The sequence below is a fragment of the Hypomesus nipponensis genome, chromosome 22 (assembly GCF_054491055.1).
Source record: "Hypomesus nipponensis isolate SF chromosome 22, ASM5449105v1, whole genome shotgun sequence".
Classification (NCBI taxonomy): Eukaryota; Metazoa; Chordata; class Actinopteri; order Osmeriformes; family Osmeridae; genus Hypomesus; species Hypomesus nipponensis.
The window spans coordinates 10,918,089-10,942,939 of NC_140382.1; the positions used below are offsets into that span (position 1 = coordinate 10,918,089).

Consider the following 24,851-nt stretch of genomic DNA (forward strand, 5'->3'; position numbering starts at 1 on the left):
TTTATAATTTTCCCTATGGTTTGATTATCATCATTAGAATCATATTTCTTTTTTATGATATTCCAGTAGGCCTATCGGTTCAGTATAACCACTGATCTGCATCAATAATAAAGACCACAGTGCTGGACAACATAAAGGTTTTTTTTATTGAATGTTATATTTACGTACATACGTTTTTTTTTACAGTTATTTTCACGGGTCATTTTTACATTCATCAGATCTTCCATGTTTAGACAGCAGGCTCTGTAACCCATAGACATATATACATATATCTATGCTGTAACCACCCAAACTACCGTTGCCATAGCTACGTCTCTACCTTAACTCTCTGATGTAGTGTCCTATTTATCTGGTCGGTGTGTAGTTCGTTACCGCATGTAAAACTACGCCACCTAGTCTTCTTGGCATGGCAGACATTGCATTAATATCAGAGGTGATCAAAGCAGTGAGATGGCTTTAAACTGAGCTAACGCTCTGAATGCAAGTCTTACTGATGCAAGACTTTAGAAGAGCATATGTAGTATTATGCAAATCCAGATGGGTCTACAAATGAAAGAGTGTTAAGAGTCCTCTCGGAAAGAAGGAAGCTTTCGAGCTCAACAGAATATTTGGGGGAAGAGACACACAAGTAGATATACATCCTTGTATTGGTCTTTATGTGTTACAAAAACTGCTATCTCCTTCAATGCCTTATTCCTAAATACAGTATATATTATCTAACCATTCTTCTTGTGCCAAGTTTGTTTTGCATTCAGTTTCAAAAAAACATAAATCCAACATAACTCTTAACATCTATAACATACATGTTACAAGCTTTGCTGTAGTGAATGCTTTCATTACTTACCATTGGGTGTCAGATCCCTGTGTAGACCTTTGTAAGAAAACCATACTCTATAAATGTGTGTGTGCAGTGCACTAAAGCCTGAAGAAACAGATGTCAAAACCCCTTAATGTGATATGTCATCACATAATTTACATAATGAAATACTCAATCACTCATTGGCTATATAGATGGATGCCATGGTACTGATCACATGTACGATAAAGAACACGATATCACAAGAATAGACTAATAATGATTTTGCTGTCGCCACCATGTGCAGACTGCCAGGAGATTCTGTTTTGTGCATGTGTGTGCATGTGTTGGTGTGCACGTGTGGGAGTTTGTGTGTTCAGGTCAGCCAACAGAAAGTACAGGGTAAACCCATCACAATAACAACAATTAAAACCCATTAAATAATGATTAAAAACAAAGCAGAAACAAATAAAGACATTCTTTTTTTACAGTGGATAGGCAGACACACAGAATGCAGAATATATTACACCGATAAATGGACGTTAGTATCAACCAATAGATTAGTTAGAAGTTCAGTGTCTCTGACATCATCTTCCACCAGTCCATCAGCTCCTCTTTCTCTTCCTCCTTCCTCTCCACGAGGGACTCCAGCTCAAAATCCACCTGAGGGAGGAATGGATGGATGGACGAGGAGGAGAAAAAGACAGATTAAGAACATTTAGAGGGTCAGATAGAGGGACAAAGAAAGGAAAAGTGAGTTCATATCTTAATGTAATGCTTTAGTTTAGTTCCGATACAGTATTCATCCTGGTTGCTATGTAGGCCTACTGTGGACGGGAGGGGATATATGGTATTTTGGGATGCTTACCCTGACTGCTGGGCTGAAAGCAACAGCCACCTTCTTGATGATGGTGAGATAACCTGGAGCCGAGGCTGATATCTTGTAGTTTCCGGGTGCCAACAGACGCCAGTAATCACCGTCTTTGGCTACAAAAGTCAACAGGTAAACAAAATTGATGAAAAGGTTTGAAGACTTATGTTGCAAATGGAAATTGCATCAACATTATTACATCACTAGCCTGTTTTTAGCCAGAACACTCCAGCTTAGTTCAACACACATAGCTACAGGCCTACGTACTTACAGATACTGACAACATAAGCATCAGAGCACTTAAAAATTGCATACAAATATGTACATTTATGAAATACTTGTGTGAATTCATAGCTTACAGTTACCACCACAAATTTACCTTAATGCTAAGCCATGATTCAGCAAGCCCCGATTTAATAAACCTCATAGAAATACCGCATACTGTGACTCGGACAACCTTTGAGGACTGTTGTAAGAGACAAATTGTCCACAAGATGGTAGCATTGGATACCTTTTTTGTTAAGTGAGGTAATAGTGACTGATGTGTAGTATTGTCTTTGTGAAAGTTGGAATAAAGTTGATTAGGTGGATGTGTACCTGTGGTGATGTCATGGTCAATGCCTTCCACAGAGATGGAGGCGTTGGAAATGGGGTTTCCCTGAAGGTCACGCACAAAGCCCTTTACACCACGATGGACCTAAAAACACACACACACTTTCTTACTGAACTGTCAGTCTTTTTTTGCTATTCATTGGCTGATAACTTTGGTTATCTAAACATTTCTAGTTAGAATTACACTAACATGTGATGAGGAACGTATTGTGTACCTGCTCTATGTAGTTCACCAGGGAGTTGCGGTTCTGCTCCCAGTAGGTTTTCAGCGTGTCCTCAGCTGGGAACTTGTCACAGCTCAGCTCCAGAGTGATCTCAAAACAGTTACTGCTCAGGTAGTTGAAATCCTGCATGCCTATTTACGACAGAGAAACATTTAATCACCACCATTGTGTGTGTGTGTTGGGGGGGGGGGTGTTTGTGCATGTATGTGTACAATATGCAAGTGATGTTACTGCATCACGACTGGACCAAATCACAAAACAGATCTGCTAGCCAGCCTGTGTATGTGTATGCATGTGTGTGACTAACCCCCAGGTACGCTGTACCAGGCCCCTCCGTTGGTGATGCCCTCGGTGAAGCTGGAGTCGTCGTCGTTCTTGCGGCAGGGCGCTCTCTGAGGGTCCGACATGACGGGGTTGAACATGGAGTAGGCCCGCGCCAGGGACTTGAACGTCACGTCGTCAGGACTGGCGCTGTACTCATGGGTGGAGCCTGAAGGAGGAAGAGAAAGGGGGATGCAGGGAGGGAGAGAGAGAGAGAAAGTCAGTGAGTGTGTATGTGACTGCAGTGAGTGTGTGTGTCAGTGTGTGTGTGTGTGTATAGGACCTGGGAATGGGTGTATGCATATGGATACGACCTCTAATTGCCTGTGTGGGCATGCGTAGGTATAGGACCTAGGAGGGGGCGCGTGTGTGAGTGTGTGTGTACCAGTGCGGGTTTCGTCGTAGGGGTAGTTGGCCACCACGTCTCCTCCGTGCAAGTTGGCAGACAGGACGAAGGGGATGTCCATGATCCAGTGGATCACTGCTTTGGTTTCTGGAGCCAGCTGAGAGAGTGGGCGGACATGCACACAGGTTAACACAGGCCCACCGCTGCCCATGCACAGTTTCTGATTGCACGTGTGCACGTGAGTGTGTGAGCCTGCTGAGCACCAATGCTGCTCGTCACCTTGGCGTTCTCGTCCACGGCCTTCTTCATGTTCTGCAGCAGGTGGTTGTTGGCTCCGCCCTCCTTCTCGTTGATGTAGATGATGCGGTCGAGGTCAGGGAAGTTGCGGTTCAGGTCCACCCCCTGGGCGTTGCTGCGGCCCATGAACCAGTCCTTTAGCTCGCCCGGCTGCACAACAGGGGAGGAGGAGAGGAAAGAGGTGAAGGCAGCTGTTCACTGAACACAATCATTATTTATACTAATTTGCATGTTGAAATGCAAACTGCGATGCAAGAAAGAGAGAAAAAAGCTGAGAATAAAGGAGAAAGAGTAAACAATGACAGAGATGAGAGAGAAAGAGAACTAGAAGGAGAGAGATCCAGGGGCTACTAGGTCAGGGCTAAGAGGAAGTCTACACTGTATAAGCTGTTGTCTGCAATCCTAAAAATACACCCCAGACATGTTGTTTGCATAACATTTCCTAAGCGGCATGTGTTTGCGCTTTAATATATTAGTGAGCGTGTGTGCGGACGTGTCTGTATATGCACACGTGTACTTGTGTGCGTATGTACTGTATGTTTGTGTGGTGTAGTATAGTGTACTCTAGCATGTGTGTACCTGTGAGGCGGCCTTCTCAAAGCCGTCAGGGTTCATGGAGGGCATCAGGTGGATGCGCGTGTTGTGGACCAGATCGATGATGGTGTCATTGCCCAGCTGGTACTGGTTGCACAGGTACTCTGCCAGGTACACAATCAACTCCCGGCCTACGGCCTCATTGCCGTGCATGTTACCAATGTACTTGAACTCAGGCTCACCTGGGGAGAGAGACACACACCACACACACAAACACATGTTAGGCATGACACGCTGTACACTAATGTGTTTTCAGAGTTTGCTGCAAAGTGTTTTATTAGAATCCAAGAAAGCAGGGTGACCCCCCCCCAAAAAAACGTCAGTGTGATCCTGCAGAGCCAGACTGAAGAAATCCTCTCCATGCACTCTCTTTTATATCAAAACCTTATCAGTTCAGTAAGTTTACTATTGGTACAATATTTGTTTTGTCACAATTCATTTTACATCTTATTGGTCTCGCTCTCTGAGATTCAGATTGCAGGTGCATCGAGAATTAATCTATTTTTTGTAGACCTACTCTGACCTTGACGGCCAGTCACACTGGGCTCCGGCCTTATTACTGCTGGGTTTTGTAGTTTTCTTATGATAGGAATTTACTCACATAGATTTATCTCACACCCATCCACAATCATCCAGATTAACACTTAATTGGGCTTCTATATAATTTACTTAATTTTCCTTCTATATTTTAGGGGAAATACTAAACAGTCACCAGCTTTGCATCAATAGTTTTTCAATAGTGTAACATATAAAGATATAAAGTATAACATATAAAGGTATAAAGTATAAAAGTATAAAAGTGATTAAAAGGTATCCTTCATCACATAATCCATACTCATTCATCATCTTCAGAATTACAACAGTGTGATATTATTCCACTTCAGTACAATGATTAAACATTGGTACAGTCCCAGTGAACTTGTTAGTATTATTGTATGTGACTCACTGTTTATTAATTGTTTCAAGGGTGGGGGTGTTATGGCCACATGTGTTGTGTTCTTTGTTTGTCATTTCCCTTGCCTTTTCTGTAGCTCCGCCCAGGTTGTGTCCCCCATGATTGCCAAATGAGATGCACCTGGCCAGGTGATCAAGCAGCAGATAAAGACTTCAGTTTCCTGCTGCCAGAGAGAAGCTTCTGGCTTGGGGTCTGCTGTGGTCTTGCTGCCTCTTAGCCTGAGAGTTTGTTGTAATGTTTGTTTAATTATGTTGTATTGATCCCATGAATTTGGTACTTTTAAAGATGTTTCAAGTAGTTGTTTTGGGTCAGTGGAGGATTGTTTGTTCGCCCCACAGGGCCACTAGGGTTAGGGCGTAACAGAGACACACTTACTCCATAAGAAATAAACACCCACTAACCTATTGTAAAGTCATTAGTTTTATGTGTAAATTGTCTTTCCACATAGGTCATTCAGTTCAACCTGAGCCAATGGCGTCTGAGTAAACTGAAGCCCACTCAACAGCCTGCTTCTTTTCTCTCCCAAAATCTTTTTCCCAGGTTTCTCTAAACATCTTAGATAGCCACAGACATGCACACAATCACCACTCCGTTTTCATTCATGAGCTGAAACTGAGAGAAGCCTGACCTTAGCAACTATCTCAGGCCACAATCACTGGTGAGAGCTGCTCTCCTTTCCTAAGTGTGATGAAGAGCTGTGATTTTCTATGGAGATTACTAAGGAAAGGAACAACCGCACCAACGCACAGCACATCCACCACACGTGCAAGACAAATGAAAAGGTTAGGCGGAGAGAAAGGTGTAAAAAATCACTGGCACTACCTTCACTATCACACACATGGACAGAAAAAAAACTGACACCAAATTATGCACAATTCAAGGGTGTTTAAGAGCAGACTATAGGCTACAGATATCTTACAGAATAGAACAAGTATATGATAGAAAGGGTGTTAAATGTGAGTAGACGCACATATTTTGCAGACTAGAACGCCATTACATGGTGTAATAAATGTAAAAGTCTTAGAGCCTGTGAAGTGTTGTTAATTATCCTGCACTCTCTCCACGTTCCATCTGTTTTATATACTAATTAGCCTATTCTTCACTCTCTTATTCTTTTTCTAGAAAACACACACACACCGCCTGAAAGTTAGACCATTTAGCTGCCTGTTTCCTATATCTTTATTTTCAGGATCCCAAACTCTGTCTCACAAACGAATATTTTAATATCAAACACATTCACCGTTAATCGTCTTTGTGTGTGGGAGCGGGATCGCATGTTTATGTAAATCTCTAAAACCATTTGATCTATCTTTGAAAAGACCACAGCAAGCTTTCATGTTTGGGACATATGCATGCATGCACACACACACACATCTGGAAAGCAGGTTATTTTTAAATGCTAGAGTCTGGTTCCTCTCTCTTTGCTGCTGCTAACAACTTCAAGACTATATACAATTAAATCTCCTTGAATGGTTTTAACAGGGAAACAGACTGCACGCCTCACAAACCTGTCAGCCACACACACACACACGCACACACTTTGATGTTACAGTATATTCGTTATTGCATTAACTCTTCTGCAGATGTTCAATGTCAAGGTATCCTATTCTCTTCACAAAAATGTTTAACTGACTAATTGTGTGTGCGTGTGTGTGTGTGTGTGTGTAGGGGGAATAATGGGATACATGCATGTGTTTCTTCTTAAAACGCAATAAAACATTTTAAGTTTAAAACTTTGATTCACATACACACACACAGACACAGACACACACACAGACACAGACACACACAACGAATGACGAGAAGCATAATCCATGTTTGTATTAATCTGTTTATGCAAGGCCACAGGGCAGTTCAGCCCATTTTGAGCCCCGATCGCCTGGGAGACCTCGGACATGGGGTATATTAATATAGCCGCCTCTGACGTGAACGCTGCCGTGGCAACATCAGTGGAGCACCACGCAAAATGTCTCTAGCACATTAGTGGTCTCCATTGTGTCATGGATACGGTGACAGATGACACACACACAAACATACAGGTAGTGCGTCATTACAGTGACTCAAAATCAAACCGACTGTTTGCTCTGAGGCAGCTTAGACACCATTATCACCATCTGACCTAATCACCTGCCTAAGGAGAACACAGTCACATCCACACAAATGATCTCACAAGAGACTCTGATTGGACCAGCCATGGCCTCAGAATCCAAAATAGCCTCCTTAACCAGCCATTTATCAGAATAAGTACAGAAACAAAGCCCTCTAAATTCTCTTGGGATCAAATCAAATGTATTTGCATAGCCCTCATCACAAGCAATGTCACAGAGGGCTTCATATACGTCCATAGAACTGCAACTAAACCATTCTAAACCCTCCCAACAAGGACCAACAAGTCTGTCATGTTTTTGTTGGAACAACAAGAACATTGCAGGCAGGGATAATAAACATGTAGCAGTGGTGGAACGTTTCAATTCAGTTATTTAGTTTCGACTGTGTTGCCTGAATTAATAATCTGCATAAAAATCTCACAGATTTTTCATTTTAGAAGTCCCAACTGAAAATACTTAGGGCAAATAAAGAGAGGAAAAGAGCAAGAGAGAAGATAGAAGAGAAAGAGATAGAGTGAAAATAGAGGAAAAATAGAGAGGAGAGACAGAGATGGAGAAAATCATTATATTTGCATATGGAAGAAAGGAGAGAAAGATGAGCGTAGAGGAGGAGGGGAAAGGGAGGAAGGAAAGACTTGGCTTTCCTCTGATGTATAATAGATGACCTCTGGCTCGTACCTTAGAGATTCTCTCCATCTTTCTCTTCCTCTGTCTTACTGTCTCTCGTCCTTCTCTCTCCATCTCCTTTTTTCTCCGTTCTTCTGTTCCTATACTCCTTTAATCTCTCTCCTCTTCTTTTTCTCTTTCTTTGTACTTTTGTACCCTCCAATTCTCCCTTTCTCTGTCTCCTTATCTAATTCCCCCCCATCTCTATTCCACTCTCTTTTTCTCTCTCTCTGTATCTGTGTATATACTGTATGACATCTTGTATCTTGTAACCAATAAGATGTTCTTCCTTCCTCTTCCTCTGGAGAACAGCTCACAGCTACAGTGGAACAACACGTCATGAAACCCTTTCCCCTTCTTTGTTTTCTCTCCCCTCGCCTCCTCTCTCCGTCTCTGTCATTGGATTTCCTAGATCTTCAGTATGTATGAATATGAACCAAATTTGTAACCCTCTTTCATGATCATTGCATGTATTTTACATGTAGAGACTGTTGTGCATATTTGGATGTGTATGTATATGTGGATTAAATGCGTTGGCGTATGTATGTGTACTAAAAGCAGGATTAGAAGCTTCCTATCCAATCTGATTAAATAATCTACTGCTAGATCACACACACACACACATACATAAACAACAGGGTTTCCATAGTAGTAGGTCATTTATGTATCACAGCACCTGATTAACATAAACTGAGATGGTAAATGTAAAAAACATCATAAAAATTCACTGGAAACTCCCACTCTTTTACTGGGTCTTTATAAACCCAGAATGTTCTTTCGTACAAAAACCAGCACACTACTTAGTGTCAACTCCACCCACAGAAACCAGCCCACTACTTAGTGTCAACACCACCTACAGACATATCAGACCTGGAAATCAATCACAAAGACCTTTTCAATCAGTCCTAACGAAGTCAGTGCCAGCATGTCTATACTAAGTCAGGGGAGTTCATCAGTGTGTTTACACACCCCGTGCTAGCCGGGTAGCGTGCGACAGATGGTCGGTTAGCCGACAGATGCACAAGCTCAGAGGACGCCGGTGATCGCAGTCCGAACCGGTCAACCGCACACTGCCGGGAGGCTCACCGCCCGCTAAGCCGATCTGTTGTCACGGCAACCGCTATTTCGGCCTCACCTTAAACTTCTGACACCTTGGAAGTGATTGATTCACGTAGCAGGCTGTAGCCTGGACATAGGATATGAACAAAGGGTGATCAACATACAAAACCTTTTAGTAACCATAGAGGAACCAGGACATACAGCCTACCAATAGAATACCTTTCAATACAGAACCTTCCAATGGTTCCAATTAATGGTTCTGTCTGAAACCTAAAGATACTACCTTGTTCTCTCCCTCTATGTGTGTTACGGAGGTGGGAGGAGAGGGGCTGAGGGGGGTTGATGGGCGGTATGTTGCCCCTGGAGACCAAGCAGGGGCCAGGCTGTGGAAACTCATCTGGTTATGATCAGAAGCTCCCTGCTGCTACCATGACTCACTCTGGCTGCAGCTCTACCCAGCTCTGATATTACTGACTGCAGCTCTACCCAGCTCTGATATGACTGCAGCTCTACCCAGCTCTGATATTACTGACTGCAGCTCTACCCAGCTCTGATATTACTGACTGCAGCTCTACCCAGCTCTGATATTACTGACTGCAGCTCTACCCAGCTCTGATATGACTGCAGCTCTACCCAGCTCTGATATTACTGACTGCAGCTCTACCCAGCTCTGATATTACTGGCTGCAGCTCTACCCAGCTCTGATATTACTGGCCTGTTAAGTGCACATTGTCATCTGATGTAAACACACTGTCTTCACACACACACACACACACACACACACATATATATATACAGGGATAGTTATTTCCTTCTCTAAATGGTTGTTGGACACAAACGCATATGTATATTTAGTTAATAACAAGACCAGGAAATTGGTATTTGTAAGGCTTAGTGTAAGAGAACACACACACACACACAACCAGCTGTCATATTCTCCATCCAAACGATAACATACTACAAGTTTTATATAGTATGTATTATACAGTAGAGGGACTCACGTCAGCCAGTCACCTTAGAGAGTTAGGTTACTGAAGCCATAGAGCTGCAGTGGGCTGTTGAAGTCATATGGGACAACCAGATTTGATACCTGAGAGTGTGCTCTGTGCCATTGTCACACCTAACCCATGCATAGTCTATGGTTACAGTTGGCTACAGGCCTGCATTACAACTACAGACAGAAGCATACTTTTACTCATCACAAGCACCCTCTTGGCCTAAATGTGTCAATCAGTATACAGTAGGGCTACACTGTACAATAACATTTAAATCACTTTCTGCTCAAATGATTTAGTCTACAGGTCAAATGAGCCACTCCTTTCAAATGATATTAACAAATGGGTCCATTGAAACCTTTTTGTTTTTAATATGTCTTTGTTTGTTTTTGTTAGTTGCCAAACCACTTCTCTATGATCTATTTCACGGTGTGTCCTGTGGCAGGTTCCATTTGCCGTGTCAACACCGTTCTCAGCATCACGATTCAGTGAAAGCTTACTGAGATTCTTTTCATCCAGCAAAATGGCGGCGTCGCCTGGTTGTTGCAAAAATCTACACCCTAAAATCGGTGATAAGATACACTGTGCATCCAATGCGGCCCTTTTACGCACTAGGCTACATGACACACCTGCCTGCGCCTTTTTCACACCGGACTATGAAAGGCATAAATACACGTATTTCTCGGAAAACTATTATAAATTAAGTATTATTAATGTTTCTGTTTATTAAATGCTTAACCGTCTGCGAGCTATCAAATACAGTTAGATCACTGAGTGATTCAGCTAGCGCAATTGTGCGTGATGCGTGTGTTATTGACTGTGAAGGGCTATTGTGATAATTGAATGGGGAGGAGGAATGGGGGACCCAACTGACCAGGCTCGTGCGTTCCAGGGTTGTCTGACATCTCCAAAACGAGCAGTTCGCGGCCCTCGAAGCTCTCCCCGATGGTGTAGATGCGCGTGATGGACGGACACTGCAGCCACACCGACACCAAAGCCTTCCGTAGCTCCTCATAACGATGATACTCGAACGAGATATCTCCATCATCGGCTCCGTTAACTGCTGCCAAGGCAACCAGAGTCCCGAATAAAACTAGTGTAATGACTGGTTTCATTTTGGTATGCTATTTCTCCTCTCTCCTCTCTCTCCGTCTCTGTCCTGCGACTTGGTGTCAAGCCTTATCTCTGCACCTTTGCCTCGCTCTGGACTATAAATACTATCTCACTCCGGGATGTGCTGCTGTACAGTACGCCACCTGAGCTCTCTCTCCTCTCTGGTGCGCGTCGCGCTAAATTGCAATGACGCGCTGACTGCGGAAGGCAGACATGAGAGGCGTGGCCAAGCAACATTGGAGAAAAGCAAAAGTGTCACCAGTCACAACATTTAAGGACATTCATCCATGGACACCATTGTCAAGTACAGTTATAAACATTTCAACTATTTTCTAATGTGAATCAAATGAAAGATGTTTAATATGGGTTTGTCTTGAAAAATATTGTTTTGTAATCTATTTTCGTCACCAATGTCGCACACCTGAATCTACCCTTTCCTGTCATCAGTAATTCATAAGTGTCATTGTTTTCCCCCTTATTTTTTAACTAACAAAGGACGTCTCACTTCTGCAGCCTGAACTGGGCATTTTCTGTATACCGAATTGAATTTACCGGATTGAATATCGAGTACAACAGTAACTGGATAAAGTACACCATAGTTGGAGACACCATAGCTGGTCGAAAATAATATTATTCCCGCTGAAAGACCTTAGAAATACATTTTACTCTATTACTTGAGTAAATGTATAATGAAAGTAACTCACCTTAAATAGAAAAGAAATGCAACATTCATTTAATTCCATATATCATATGAAATATATTACATCATATTTGTGGAGGGGTCATGAAAAATGTAAGACTTTTTCCATGACTTATATTACGATTTAAAAGATCCTAGAAAATGATCACAAGATTGTAGGACACACTTTCATAAAAGGAAAACCTAGTCTGAATAATGAATATTAGACTAACAACAAGATTGTTTAGAAAATAGTTGACAAACCCCGATTTACACACTATGTTTTCAATTTATTTTGCTTGTGCCAAAGATTCATGTATCAGGGAACATATAGAACATGGTCTCCAAAGCCACCAGTTCTAACATAATAAGGTAATAAGGTAAAACATACAAGTCAAAATTAAACCATGTAGGGGGCTATAAAGTGCTATAATCAAACATCTCTTAGAGAAGAAGTTTCTTAGAAGTAACACAGATGTATTTCATTAGAAGTAACTGTTAAATAAAATAGTTTCAAGAAAAACCAAATAGCAACAATGTTACCGTTCTCATTTTATTCAGCTACAGGAACCCCCCAAAATATACTTTTCTCTTCAGGAAAGGCACACAGGTCAGAGACACCTCCTATTTGACCCTGACCCCCACTGATAATACAATCCACTGCTGAGTCAGGGTTTCCGAATAGGAAACGCTTTTTGTGTTTGCTGTGTAAAAGTGTGTGTGTGTGTGCATGTATGTGCCTGTGATTCAAGGATAATCTTGTTCTTCAGAAGCACTGAGACTGATTTAAAGAAGAACTTTAAAAACAGCAGCACCTAATAGACACTGTATGTTTGTTTGTCTCCCACGTGTGTAGTCTGTATGTAAATACAGTAGGTAGGTGTGTGTGTCTGTATGTATGTATTTATGTATGTACAGTAGGTAGGTGTGGGTGTCTGTATGTATGTATCTCTCTTGGAAGTCGCTTTGGATAAAAGCGTCTGCTAAATGATTAAATGTAAATGCACAGTAGGTAGGTGTGTGTGTGCGTGTGTATGTAGGTATGTACAGTAGGTGTGTGTGTGTGTGTGTGTGTGTATGTAGGTAGGTACAGTAGGTAGGTGTGTGTGTCTGTATGTAGGTAGGTAGGTACAGTAGGTAGGTGTGTGTGTGTGTGTGTGTGAGTGTGAGTGTGTGTATGTATGTAGGTACAGTAGGTAAGTGTGTGTGTCTCACTGCATCTTCTTGCCCTCGTGTTTATGCAGGTGTTTGTTGTACTGGCTGTCAGTTCCTAACAGCTTGTCCCACCAGGTGAAGGTGGAGGCGTAGTTCCCCACAAAGTTCATGTGGTGGAAGTCATGGAAACGAGTGCCAGCATAAAATGGAATGAGGTGTAGGGGGTTCAGAGGGATGTCATAGCCGCTACATAACAAGGGGAGAGAGAGAGAAGAAAATCAATGATTATTATATAAAGTACAAACATAAGTACAAATATTTACAAGTATGGCTTAATATAGTTGACATGTATACAGCATTTGCATTTCAGATCCTGTCTACTTAAGATGCAACTGTTGCTCTGTAGTTGAGACCTTATCGTTGCAGTGTACCTGGTAGATAAGTTGTGTTTTTTTCTCATTGTGATCACATACAGTTCTTTGACTCTGACCACCAAAACATCACCAAAACTATGCCCTTTTATCTGCAGTATTTGTATGTTGCTTCGGATCAAAATCGAAATAAATACAATGTTCCTTTGCCCTACTATTTAACATGCAGAAGCTAATTGTGTGAATACGTCGCCATCTAGTGGTCAACATAGTGCATAAAGACCATCACTCATGGCAGCGTCACAAAACCTCATGGGTACAAATTGTTCTTCGGCTATACTACTCTGCGTGTGTGTATGTGTGTGTACCTGTGCACGTCGATGGTTTCCAGAAGACGGAATGCGACCCAGGCCCATAGCAGGAGCACGTGGTTACAGAAGATCATGATGCCGATGAAGAAGCCTGAGCCCAGAATGACAGTCTCCAGAGGATGGGCATACTCTGCCTGCATGCCGAATGGAGCCTGGGGGGGGGGGGATCTGTTAGTCATGTACTTTGAGGTGTGTGTGTGCTAGAGAAAGAGAGCGAGAGCAAGAGAGAGAGAGTGTGTGTCTGTCTGTGCCCGTGTAAGTTTGTGTGCTTGTGTTACTCATATGAACTTGTGGTGGACCTTGTGAATGCATTTATAGATCTGGTGAGTGTGTGTGTGAGGGAGGAAAGTGTGTGTATATGTCAGGGAGAACGTGCGGGCGAGTGTGTGTGTGTGCATGAGTGTGTTGCTCACCGTGAACTCGTGGTGGACCTTGTGGATGTATTTGTAGATCCGACGGTGGTGGAGGAGGCGGTGGAGGAAGTAATGCCAAGCGTCCTCAACCACTGCACATCCAAAACACAGAGCCACCATGTAGGACCTGGACACACACACACACACAGGAGAGTATATGAGTACAGGATAAGGATGAAGTGTGTGTGTGTTGAGAGACATATCCAAAGTTGTCTGCGGCAGAATATTGTCAAAGCATTGATCATTTTTGCAAATGCGTGTGAGAAAGTGTGTGTGGCTCGGACTGTTCCACTGACCAGCGTGGCATGGAGTCCCAGTCATAGGGGATGCCAAAGAATTCAGTGAAATGATACGTTCCACAGATCATGGGCAGCTGGATACAAAAGTGGTTAAACAGCAACATCTTAAAACACTTCCACTGCTTTTCCCAGGTCTCGGGTTTATCCTGCACACACAGAAACAGAGAGAAACATATTGTTAAACACTTCAACAACCTGCAACTAAAACGGCTCTAATTCATATTCAAGTCACCCACACCCACAAACCTGTTGTATCTTATACTTCTGCATGAAGGGCATGAACTGGAACAGGAAACCAGGCAGGCAGAAAAAGAAGTAGATGAACTCGTGGACAATGAGCGACCCCCATGTGGCAATCTGGAACTTAGTGTAGTTGTCCATCATGTAGGTCCAGGCATACTTGAAAGAGGGCTGTAGAGGGTTGTCTGGTAGTGCTGCATCCACAAACTCCACCGCAAGGTAGGCAGAGCCCAAAATGTCGGCTGTGGCATTCACCTCCATGATGACGAACGCTGCAGGGAGTACTAGGCCTGGGGCTGAGAAGAGGATAGGACCAAAAGGAGCAGGAAAAGAATGGAAATCAGGACTAATACATAAACATGCCCACCTCCTCCCTGTCCTACAGAGAAGGAAAGAGCCTATCTTGCTTTGTGTGAAACAGAAGGATATAACACAAACAAATAGAATGTGTATTCAATAACTCTATTTAGGGCTAGGGTACTCAAATAATCTAATTACCCCCCAAAATAATTCAATTTTATATTTATTGAGTAAAGCTTAACGGATGTATATCTCTTTTAAACAAAGAAGAAAGCCGCCACAATTAGCGTTAGACGAAAATAAAACACGTCGTAAGTTCCCACCCGTTATTTAAAATGTATGATGCTTGATTTCAAACTCTGATTTGGAACAAAGTGCATTCCAAACTATTTTTTGTTTAAATATTACTACACATCAGGCTCAAGTATAAACATATCATGCAGTGAACGTCGTGTTCTTTCCCACTGGAGATTCTGACGCACATACCTTACATAAACCACACATTCCACCATCTACCCATACTTTAAAGTCTTTAAACCAACATGCACAATAATTTAAGCTTAAAACTCTGCAATTTGTGTCAGTACTGTGCGGAAATATCTCACCTTTGATGAATTATCCCGTTTACCTGAGCAAGAGGAAGCCGAGCGAGTGAAGTACAGTAATATTCAGAAACATGATTGGCCGATGAGAAAGGAGACCGACGTTGGATAGCACAACGAGCGCGCTGATTGGTCGACTGTATGGAGTGATGATAGTGAGACGCAGAGTTGCTTGAGCAACGTCCAATCAGAGAAGCGTTGTTGCTTTCATAACCTCCGAGCGCAATGGAGAGTTATGGAGAGGAGATGGTACGGGACATTTACAGCTGAACTTTGAGTCACTGAGGTGTGTCTTTCATAACTATTCATTATTTCACTACACTGTATAGAATCAATCAAGTTATTACATCATAGGTGTACTGCAAATGCACGTTTAGTATTTTTTTCTCTTTTTTTGTCACAGTCGCGCTGTCCATCTGCAATAAAAAGTAGTAGCTGAGCCAAATAACGAATATATATCCACATTCATTTTTTGTTAGATATAAATACAAGAAGCATATTTATTAATGAGAATACAAAATAAGTAATGAAACAATTTCAAAGACCATTACACAACATTCCTTGATAAACGGACTGGAGACGGAGGCATCAGTACTAGTCGCAATACTTAAAAAAGGGTCAGGCAGAAAGAAAGCATAAGATTTTAAAGAAGAGAAAAATACATTTGATAGAACAAAAAAGGAGAGGTTTGGTCACTTTCCTGAAAGAGAGAAAAGACAGAGAGAGAGAGAGAGAGAGAGAGAGAGAGACAGAGACAGAGACAGAGAGAGACAGAGAGAGAGAAACATTCATATCAGGTCAGGGTGCAGTAGTGGTTAACAGGACCCCTACACAGATGTAGTGTGGTTAGGAGTCAGGTTAGAGGTTGGAGGTTAGGACCATGCAGAAGTTCAGCCATGGTATGTGCTACCAGCCAGTTTCAGCAACAGTCTCATCACAACGAGTTAAAAACATCAACCTATCCCATTCCCTTCTTGTCTTTTGGCACCATGACACTAGGCACCTTTCCCTTCAAATTACATTTTTTTTTTTTTTTTTTTCAAAAACAGTCAAGTTTATCTTCCACATTCCTTCCCTGAAATGTACAATTTCTACAATCACTTCCGTTACAGTTGTTATAAAATGTGTTAGCTTTAAAAATGGCACCCTATTCACCAATGAAGTGCACTACTTCCGATGGTAGCTACTTAGGGATAGCCTTACACTGTAAATCTATGGTAAACAATAAGCATCTAACTGGAGAATAGGGTATCATTTGAGACCCTTTTAGGTCAGCCATTTTTAAGCACTGTTTGAGGTCAAGTCAGTCTGAGTGAGACAAGTTGTCACCACAGACTCATGGGCTCAAACTTAGACATGTATGCACGCAAACACACAATTACACAGGCACGTGCACACACACACCTCCACGCACCATAGCGAGGACGGAAATGAACGTGGCAGAGAATCTGCCCAAATGATCAACAGTCCTTCTAAAAAGAACAAGATCAATAGTCTCCCATAAAATCATCGCAGCAACATTAAAACAATGTCACTTCTTGAGTGGCGTTGAGTAACTTCTCGGCGATGTCGTAATGGCTTTGGAGGCAACTGAAGCTCCTCCGTCCAGAAAAACTGGAATCCTGCTTCCAAACGTCAAAAATACACAACCGTGGTCTGACTCAGCCGTTCCAAAGCGCTGCCGTCCTCCCGTTCTTTAAGTGCAGTCATCTTCATCATCCTCCTCCACATCCTTGGTGCCTTTGGAGGCAACTTCAGGTGGATGTGCAGACAGACCCTGGGTTAGGTTTCTGCAGAGAGACGCGCTCTCTTCAAACAGCAGCTGCAGATCTCAGATCAGTCATAAAGGCTTGTCAATTACCGTCACTCCTGTGGAGCAGTCGACACACACACACACACACACTAATCAGGTTTTTAAAATGCGGATGATACAGAGTTTCAGACCTAGGACAAGTAGCTATTAATGTAATCCATATTGCTTTGGGAGATTTTGGTTTAAGTAGACATGGAGTGTTATGTTATGTTTGTGTATTTCTGGTAACAATGTAATTAGTAAGAACTGACTCAGTCCACTAGATGGCAGCATATCAGAACAATCTGTATATTAAACCCTTCACCCGAACTTCTCTCCTTGAGTGTGTGTTTGTGTGTATGTGTAAGTGTGTGTGTAAGTGTGTACCTGCATAGCTCCGCCCCGTACTCATACAGGAAGGCAGTAGTGTCCACTTGTCAGAGCTGGGGTTGTAGAACTCAACTGAGGCCAGGTTACAGCTGCCATCGTCACCTCCAACCACATACAGCAAGTCGTTAACGGCACACACACCTGGAACACACACACACACACACACAACATACATTTATGAGGAGCATGACCTTGGGTGTATGCGTGCGCGCGTGCACGACCTTGTGTGCGTGTGTACCTGCGTTGCGTCGACACATGTTCATGTCTGCCACCTGTCTCCAGCTGTTGGAGGTGGGGTCATACACCTCGCAGCTCTTCCTGACCAACGGGCCGTCATGACCTCCAGCTGCATAGAGGAGCCCCTTCAGCACTCCAACACCTGTCACAAAGTTTCATAGGACACAAATGAAAACAAACACCTCCTAACTAAGCTAAACACAACAGGTGTTTGAATCTGAATGCACCTTGTTCGTCTCAGACACACACACACACACCTGCTCCGCTGCGTCTCGTGCCCATCTCAGAGGTGTAGCTCCAGGTGTTGCTGTTAGGGTTGTAGGCCTCTACTGTACTCAGACACTGTCTGGTGGCACCGTCATACCCTCCCACTGCATACAAGATGCCTGGAACACACCAACACATCCAACTGAGTATGCATCACAGGAAAGGGTATAGCTCAGTGGTAGAGCAGGTTAGGGTATAGCTCAGTGGTAGAGCAGGTTAGGGTATAGCTCAGTGGTAGAGCAGGTTAGGGTATAGCTCAGTGGTATAGCAGGATAGGGTATAGCTCAGTGGTAGAGCAGGTTAGGGTATAGCTCAGTGGTAGAGCAGGATAGGGTATAGCTCAGTGGTAGAGCAGGTTAGGGTATAGCTCAGTGGTAGAGCAGGTTAGGGTATAGCTCAGTGGTAAATCAGGTTTGGGTATAGCTCAGTGGTAGAGCAGGTTAGGGTATAGCTCAGTGGTAGAGCAGGTAAGGTTGAGATTTGAATTCCCCTCTGTATGTCGCTTTGGATAAAAGTGTCTGCTAAAGGAGCACATTCTATTGTCATGTGTTCCAAATGAACACATTTACGTGTGCACACACACACACACACACACACACACACAGATGTTAGGCAGACTCACCGTTGACCACGCCCACCCCCACACTGCTGCGCCTGGTGTTCATGGGTAACACATGGAACCACTCGTTGGTCTTAGCATTATACGTTTCCACAGTGGACAGACCTGCGTACACACACAAATCCATGAATGCACAAAGCAAGATTTTATGCCCCATATCACCAGAGGCATCGTCACTATCATTATCACTTGAACTAACACACACGTGTACCTGTGCTGCCGTCGAAACCCCCCACTGCATAAAGTAGTCCATTGAGCACAGCGGCTCCTAATGTTGACCGTCTGTCCTGCATGCTGCTGACACAGGTCCAGCGGTCCGTTACCGGGTCATAGCAGTCCACTGTCCGCACGCGCAGCGAGCCGTTAAAACCGCCTACCGCGTACACACACCCAGCCACACAAACCACTCCTGCAAACAGAGAGGCAAGTTAGAAAGATATGCACCTACATGCTCGGAGAGACAGACACACAAGCACACACACACACAGCTTACCTGCTCTGCACCTCCTTGAGGGAAGCTCTGCTGACTGGAACCATCGCTGCTCCTTAAAGTCAAAACACTCCACGCTCCGGATGGCCTTGGGAGCCTGGCCCCCCACCACCACCATCACCTACAACACAACCATTACACAACACAAACACAACTAAAACACACATACAGTTAAACCGTAACCCCAATATAACCACAGCACAACCCTTAGCACAGGAGTGCCCAACCCTAGTCCACGAGAGCCGCTGTCCTGCATGTTCTAGATGTTTCCCTGCTCCCGCACACCTGTTTCAAATGAATGGGTTGTTATCAAGCTCTGTGGGAGCCGGGTAATGACCATTCATTTGAATCAGGTGGGCTGGAGCAGGGAAACATCTAAAACATGCAGGAGAGCGGCCCTCGAGGACCAGGGTTGGCCACCCCTGCCTCAGCAGATGCCTCAGCAGTGAGGGCATTACCTTGGGGCAGCAGGCAGGTGTCCTCATGCGTGTGCGGACAGTCTTCATCAGGGCCCGCTGGTCGGCCGGCAGCAGGTGGTACTTCATGGCCTCGATCAGGAAGTCTTTACAAGCACTGCTGTTCTTCACAAGAGCCTCCTCCTCCACGCGCTGCAACCACCAATCACAGATGCATGTGCGGCTGGATCAGGGAACACTTTGTCAACAGCTAAAGGATTAGAACTTTGACATTTGAATTACTGATGAGGGTTAGCCGGTTGCCTCTGAAGTGGATATGTTGGCACACATACATGCACACACACACACACCTGCACCAGGTATTCCCTAGAGAGTAGGGGGAGACGAACGTGTTCCATGAGGTGGGCCAGGTGCTCCTGACGAACATCTTTGTCATGGTTTACCCAGGCTATGACCGCCTCAAACACCTATGCTCACACACACAAAATAAAGTGTATTTTTACTTGTCTCTGATTATAATCAACTTGATTGCAACCCTATTTGTGTATGTACATATGTACCTTCTCCTCTGAGGGGATGGTGAGTTTGTCACTAGCAATGAGGCTGGAAACCTGCTCCATGCCCAGGTTTAGGAACTCCTCGCTCCCGACCACATCAGCAAAATGTTGCTCTGTGGACAGACAACAGACAGACAGATGTTGAGCTTCTGGGGAAGATTACTGTGGACACCAACAAAAACACAAATTAAATGACACACATGCCTTCTGACCTGGAAAAGTTCCCACACACATACACAGAGAGCTCTGACATACACAAAGCTCAGACACACACACCTACACATACCATCTGATCAAGATATGTTTGCTATTTAGAACAGAACCCCCCCCCCTCCCCACACACACATTAGATGCTTTAAAGCAGAAATGAGGGAAATCAAGGGTTTCTCAGAAATTGTTCATACGTTACTTGTAACACCATCTACACACACACGCACAACTCCGACTACACACACACGCCCTCTGACCGGAGTGAGTTTCCAGTTTAGAACAGAACCCCCCCATCTCCCACACAAACACTCTTTGACCTCAATATATTTTCTAGTTCAGTAAAGACACACACACGCCGACCTGCATAAGTGTTGGCCTGGGTGAGCAGCTGGCAGCAGGCGTGCACGTCCGCAAAGGCCCGGATGCCCAGGCAGTTGGACGGGTGGAGCTGGGAGCTGAGGAAGTCACAGCACGCCCTCCTGACCTCCGTCAGCTGGAGCAGACCTGCCGCCGGCAGCAGTGCCTGAGAACGCCACAACAGGCAGGGTGCAGACGTCACGTTTGGATACGTGCGTTAGAAGCAGCCAGGGTGTATATACATATGTGTGTGTGTTCACGTTTGTATGTATAGATAGCGCAAATACGTATTTATGCATTTGTTTATTTCTTTACTGATGCTCCATGTTTGTTTCTGTCTCAACAAGCCGTAGGTATATCACGTAGTACAATCTGTACCCACAAACTAATCTTGTTTGCTGCGAACTAAAGTACAATATGATTGTTAAAATTGACAAATGCACAAATATCGTGAGATCCGATCTATCCACACATTAACACAGGTGGTGAGTAGGCGTGGGCAATGAGTAAACTCTGTTTAATTTGTCTGCTGTGTGTGTCTGTGTGCTGTCTATGTTTACCTGTACATTGTCTTCTGTGACTTGTATCTCGGCTGTGTAAATGTAGTCTACCAGCAGTCCAAGAGTCCAACCATCCACCTCTTTTAAACGCACACGCTTAGCCCTGCTTTCTGCCATCTCGCCTACACAAGCACACAACCCACATGCAACACACACACACACTTTGATTGGCATAAAAGTGTATAATGTAGGATATAATGTGCTTATTTCATTGATTGCTTAGAAACACACACACACCTGTGAACATGGCATGGAAGTAGGGGCTTCCAGCAGCCAACACTACTCTGTGAGCAGCAAGCTCCACGTCCTCAGCTACTATGGTCACGTCACACAGAAGGCTCTGACTAAAAGAGAGAGATAAAAGAATAGATAAAAGGTTGAGTTGTATAAAGAAATTAGGTGAGAGCAAAAGATAGATTGAGTTTATTAAACTAATAAACCTAAATCATCCAATGCTGGTCCTTCTCATTATCTAAACAGATAACCTTGGATTGTGTTACACATGAAAACATAATGTAAGAACAACAAGGAGTTGTTCAGACACATTTAGAACCCTTTATCCAAATGATTGAGATGTTTAACATTATGCCCTTCAGTGTGTAGATTAAAGCAGGGATATAACTTGTTACTTGACTGATAGGAGTTGAATGTGTCACAAGCGTGTGTCTGTGTGTTACCTGCGTAGCTCGTTCATAACCCTAAAGGCCTTTTTCATGTGCCGAGGGTTGAGAGTGACTGATCCCTGCTTCTCTCCCCCATCCTCCTTACCATCCAGGACTGTGTGTGTGCACAGCTTGGTACATCTAAGACACACACACACACACACACACTTTGTTCTTTAATAGCTGGTTCAGTCTATCTGAAGAATTTATTACTCAGTCCTCTAAATTATAAGAATATTAATGAGAGCACAACAGCACCCTACCCTATGAATATTTCACACCATTACACACACACGCGCGTAAGCACGCCACGGCACACATGCACGAGATGTCACAACATAACTTGCCTAACATTTCTCACGTACTGCAAATGTAACCCAAACACCCCCAATATTACTTGTGTAACATAACAATTAAGGGATATTCCTTTGACAAAACACGCTGAACAGGAAGTGGGTTTGTTATTGGCATCCCCGGCGCTCTATCAATGCGGCATCATCATTCACAATGTTATTGTCAGCTGCTGTTACTGACCTGCCCAACACATTCACACAAACTTACAGCGGATGAATGTCCATGTTGTCGGGGCTTTTCAGTAACTGAAAACTGGGGCCAGTGGTGTACACCATTCCATATCAAAGCGGATTTCTTGATTACACGAACAAATCCCGACAACGATTTTATAAGGCAATGCAGAGCACACGCACAACAGCCGTCTTCAGAGCGGTGTCTCATACGGCTAGATTCGCTGCGGTGACACACCAACACACGTTACAATTCTGCTGGTTTTGTGTTTTCACGTCGGTTAAGCCAGGCAGACCACAGAGTCACCGCTAACAAGCTACTCTGTTCCCAGGTGTGAAAAATGACGGTGGCTTTAAACGGGTTACCTGTTATTTTTCCTGTCGCTGATTAAAATGCACAAACAAGGATATGTCGGCAAAGACATTTCTCAAATCAACCAAGGGCCTTGGCAAGAAAGGCACTGTCTCCCTCTAGCTGTGGAAGACTGATACAGCATTGGAGTTAACACGATGATCAGCCGGTTTTCATTCCATTGTGCATATCATCAGCTGTAATAACTCAAATGCAGTCGTTTTCCCTGCTGTTGATTTAATTAATTGAATACAATTATAAAGTAATTCAATTAAAATAAATGCTGGAATATCAAGCAATATAGTACTAGAATCTATATTAACAAGGAATGATGGGAAGATTTGAATACTTTCTCAATCAAAAAAATACAATGTTACTTGTCGTAGCAAACAAAACAGACACACACAATATACAAATGGCACATCCCATTTATTCTCAGTACAAAATAAATGTGGGCATATAGTCATCCCACTGGAAATATATACACAACTCAAAGGGAAACAGTTAAGAATGTACATAATTATATGAACTGTTGAGTAAATCTGCACTGTGTTCAGATCTGAACTTAAGATCCTGAGTTTCACTACTGTGGAGAAGGTTCAAGCTGATGGTGTCCACACTGTCCAGATAAATATGTGCATGTTAGTTGGGCTTCATGGGGGCCGGAGGGAGGCTGGCAGAGGCCTGCTCCAGAAAGGCTAGTGGGCCTGGGGGAGGCAAGTCGGTGGGTTTGCGGTGCTGAACGCTCACATCCTCCAGCACCTGCTGCCAGTGGTGCAGCTTGGATAGGTGTTTCTGAACCAACAGCTCCTTCCTCTGCAGCTCGTTCCGCAACTCAGATACATCCTATTGGGGGAGAGAAAGATACTCTTGTTTTTAGACACTGTAGTAGTACAGCAAAGTGTACAGTATTAGAGAGTATGATGCTGTTATATATTGTTAGACAGCATCCTTGGTTTACCTCTTTGACAACCTGTTCAGGCCTCTGGACAGACAACTGTAGTCTTTTCTGAAGGAAAAAACATTCTGTCTGCCTGGCAACGTCCAGAAACTTCTGGATGCATTGGTCAACCCCTATGGAAACATCATACTTGCATTACCGTAGGTCACAAAGTCTCCGCGGCTCAAAGCCAAGTGCTGTGAACTTACCCGTTCTTATCTCCTCCTGGTCGGTCCCGTTAACGTAGTCTTGACTGACGAGGGAGGCAAAGCAAGCCTGCAAATAAAATAACATTGCATAAAATTGTATTTGTAAATACCTTTTTACAAACATTGTATATAGGGCAAAAATAGGCAACCTGTCAAATGCATTAGAACTGAGCTGTATACCTTTCCATATCGTATCTATTTATACAAATGTGATTGTGGATGTAATTCATACAGCATAATTCCAAGCATGATAACAACGGCACATTGAAGACTGCATAAATGCTATTACAGTAGCTACTGCTAACTAACCTAACATCAGCTACATCTCATTTGTTCATCTTGTGATTAGCGACCAACTGTAGCCGGGGTCAACTTTACTAGAATTACGTAGCAAGAGATCAACAAACGAGCTACAGCAGCTAGCCTAATGTAGTTGCTAGGCTAATGTGTTGATGTTCGCGACTACAGTACCGTAGTAGTGGTTAGCCTTGCTAACACTAGCATCCACCCCCTTGATTTAGGTTACTGTACCTCGAAAGATGCCTCTAAATCATCCACCAAAGTGTTATTTCCCTGAACTCGTCCTCCTGGTGGACCGGACAGTAAACCCGGTTGTCCCGGCCCCCCAGTACCTCCGACGGGGTGAGGACCAGTCGGTTGTTGGCCGGGAAACATTCCACCCATGGAAGAAGCCATCTTTGAATTTACTTTATACAGAACACGCATGCGCAGTGGATGGTGATAGTTCACAGAAAACAGACTATGCACTTTCATTATTTAATATCCAAACAAAAACTGTGATACAATTAAATGTATTAACATAAATTCAAGTGAAACTACACCACGTTTAATGTAGCATGGTTCAGTTCAATTTAAACAAAA

The 24,851-nt window shown here is 43.5% G+C and overlaps 4 protein-coding genes across 4 annotated transcripts; all 4 read right to left on the bottom strand.

Annotated features, from left to right (window-relative positions):
• Positions 1-129: 129 nt before the first annotated feature.
• Positions 130-11,104, bottom strand: cpe (carboxypeptidase E). The gene is made up of 9 exons (XM_084686857.1): positions 10,719-11,104; positions 4,047-4,243; positions 3,450-3,617; positions 3,210-3,327; positions 2,811-2,993; positions 2,495-2,634; positions 2,265-2,364; positions 1,665-1,783; positions 130-1,459 (listed from the first exon to the last, which is right to left on the bottom strand). Exons 1-9 carry the CDS (start codon positions 10,957-10,959, stop codon positions 1,361-1,363), a joined length of 1,365 nt encoding a protein of 454 aa, XP_084542983.1. The 5' UTR covers positions 10,960-11,104; the 3' UTR covers positions 130-1,360.
• Positions 11,105-12,168: 1,064 nt separating this feature from the next.
• Positions 12,169-15,515, bottom strand: msmo1 (methylsterol monooxygenase 1). Its single transcript, XM_084687192.1, has 6 exons — positions 15,391-15,515; positions 14,492-14,781; positions 14,243-14,391; positions 13,947-14,073; positions 13,531-13,685; positions 12,169-13,037 (listed from the first exon to the last, which is right to left on the bottom strand). The coding sequence occupies exons 2-6, from the start codon at positions 14,744-14,746 to the stop codon at positions 12,848-12,850; spliced, it is 876 nt and encodes a 291-aa protein (XP_084543318.1). The 5' UTR covers positions 14,747-14,781; positions 15,391-15,515; the 3' UTR covers positions 12,169-12,847.
• A 336-nt stretch (positions 15,516-15,851) lies between these two features.
• klhl2 (kelch-like family member 2) lies at positions 15,852-22,910 on the bottom strand. The gene is made up of 15 exons (XM_084687367.1): positions 22,506-22,910; positions 21,960-22,085; positions 21,520-21,626; positions 21,283-21,404; positions 20,726-20,888; positions 20,159-20,268; positions 19,949-20,065; positions 19,641-19,790; positions 19,186-19,303; positions 18,904-19,101; positions 18,696-18,797; positions 18,064-18,192; positions 17,808-17,948; positions 17,567-17,710; positions 15,852-17,256 (listed from the first exon to the last, which is right to left on the bottom strand). The coding sequence occupies exons 1-15, from the start codon at positions 22,571-22,573 to the stop codon at positions 17,228-17,230; spliced, it is 1,824 nt and encodes a 607-aa protein (XP_084543493.1). The 5' UTR covers positions 22,574-22,910; the 3' UTR covers positions 15,852-17,227.
• Positions 22,911-23,230: 320 nt separating this feature from the next.
• On the bottom strand, positions 23,231-24,803 carry med28 (mediator complex subunit 28). Its single transcript, XM_084686785.1, has 4 exons — positions 24,501-24,803; positions 23,970-24,036; positions 23,782-23,894; positions 23,231-23,666 (listed from the first exon to the last, which is right to left on the bottom strand). Exons 1-4 carry the CDS (start codon positions 24,741-24,743, stop codon positions 23,463-23,465), a joined length of 627 nt encoding a protein of 208 aa, XP_084542911.1. The 5' UTR covers positions 24,744-24,803; the 3' UTR covers positions 23,231-23,462.
• Between the last annotated feature and the right edge of the window lie 48 nt (positions 24,804-24,851).

Excerpts from the sequence above, each read along its gene's own strand:
- cpe (XM_084686857.1), bottom strand. The coding sequence starts at position 10,959 with ATGAAACCAGTCATTACACTAGTTTTATTCGGGACTCTGGTTGCCTTG. Across the intron at positions 4,244-10,718 it reads CCCTGGAACGCACGAGCCTG|GTGAGCCTGAGTTCAAGTAC; the intron begins GTCAGTTGGGTC and ends CTCTCTCCCCAG. Across the intron at positions 3,618-4,046 it reads TTGAGAAGGCCGCCTCACAG|CCGGGCGAGCTAAAGGACTG; the intron begins GTACACACATGC and ends CCTGTTGTGCAG.
- msmo1 (XM_084687192.1), bottom strand. The coding sequence starts at position 14,746 with ATGGAGGTGAATGCCACAGCCGACATTTTGGGCTCTGCCTACCTTGCG. Across the intron at positions 14,392-14,491 it reads AGAAGTATAAGATACAACAG|GATAAACCCGAGACCTGGGA; the intron begins GTTTGTGGGTGT and ends CTGTGTGTGCAG. Across the intron at positions 13,686-13,946 it reads AGGTCCACCACGAGTTCACG|GCTCCATTCGGCATGCAGGC; the intron begins GTGAGCAACACA and ends CCCCCCCCCCAG.
- klhl2 (XM_084687367.1), bottom strand. The coding sequence starts at position 22,573 with ATGGTGTACACCACTGGCCCCAGTTTTCAGTTACTGAAAAGCCCCGAC. Across the intron at positions 20,269-20,725 it reads CCAGGCCAACACTTATGCAG|AGCAACATTTTGCTGATGTG; the intron begins GTCGGCGTGTGT and ends GTCTGTCCACAG. Across the intron at positions 17,257-17,566 it reads TACGGGGCGGAGCTATGCAG|GAGTGACGGTAATTGACAAG; the intron begins GTACACACTTAC and ends ACTGCTCCACAG.
- med28 (XM_084686785.1), bottom strand. The coding sequence starts at position 24,743 with ATGAAAGTGCATAGTCTGTTTTCTGTGAACTATCACCATCCACTGCGC. Across the intron at positions 24,037-24,500 it reads ATTTAGAGGCATCTTTCGAG|GCTTGCTTTGCCTCCCTCGT; the intron begins GTACAGTAACCT and ends TTTTATTTGCAG. Across the intron at positions 23,895-23,969 it reads CCAGGAGGAGATAAGAACGG|GGGTTGACCAATGCATCCAG; the intron begins GTAAGTTCACAG and ends ATGTTTCCATAG.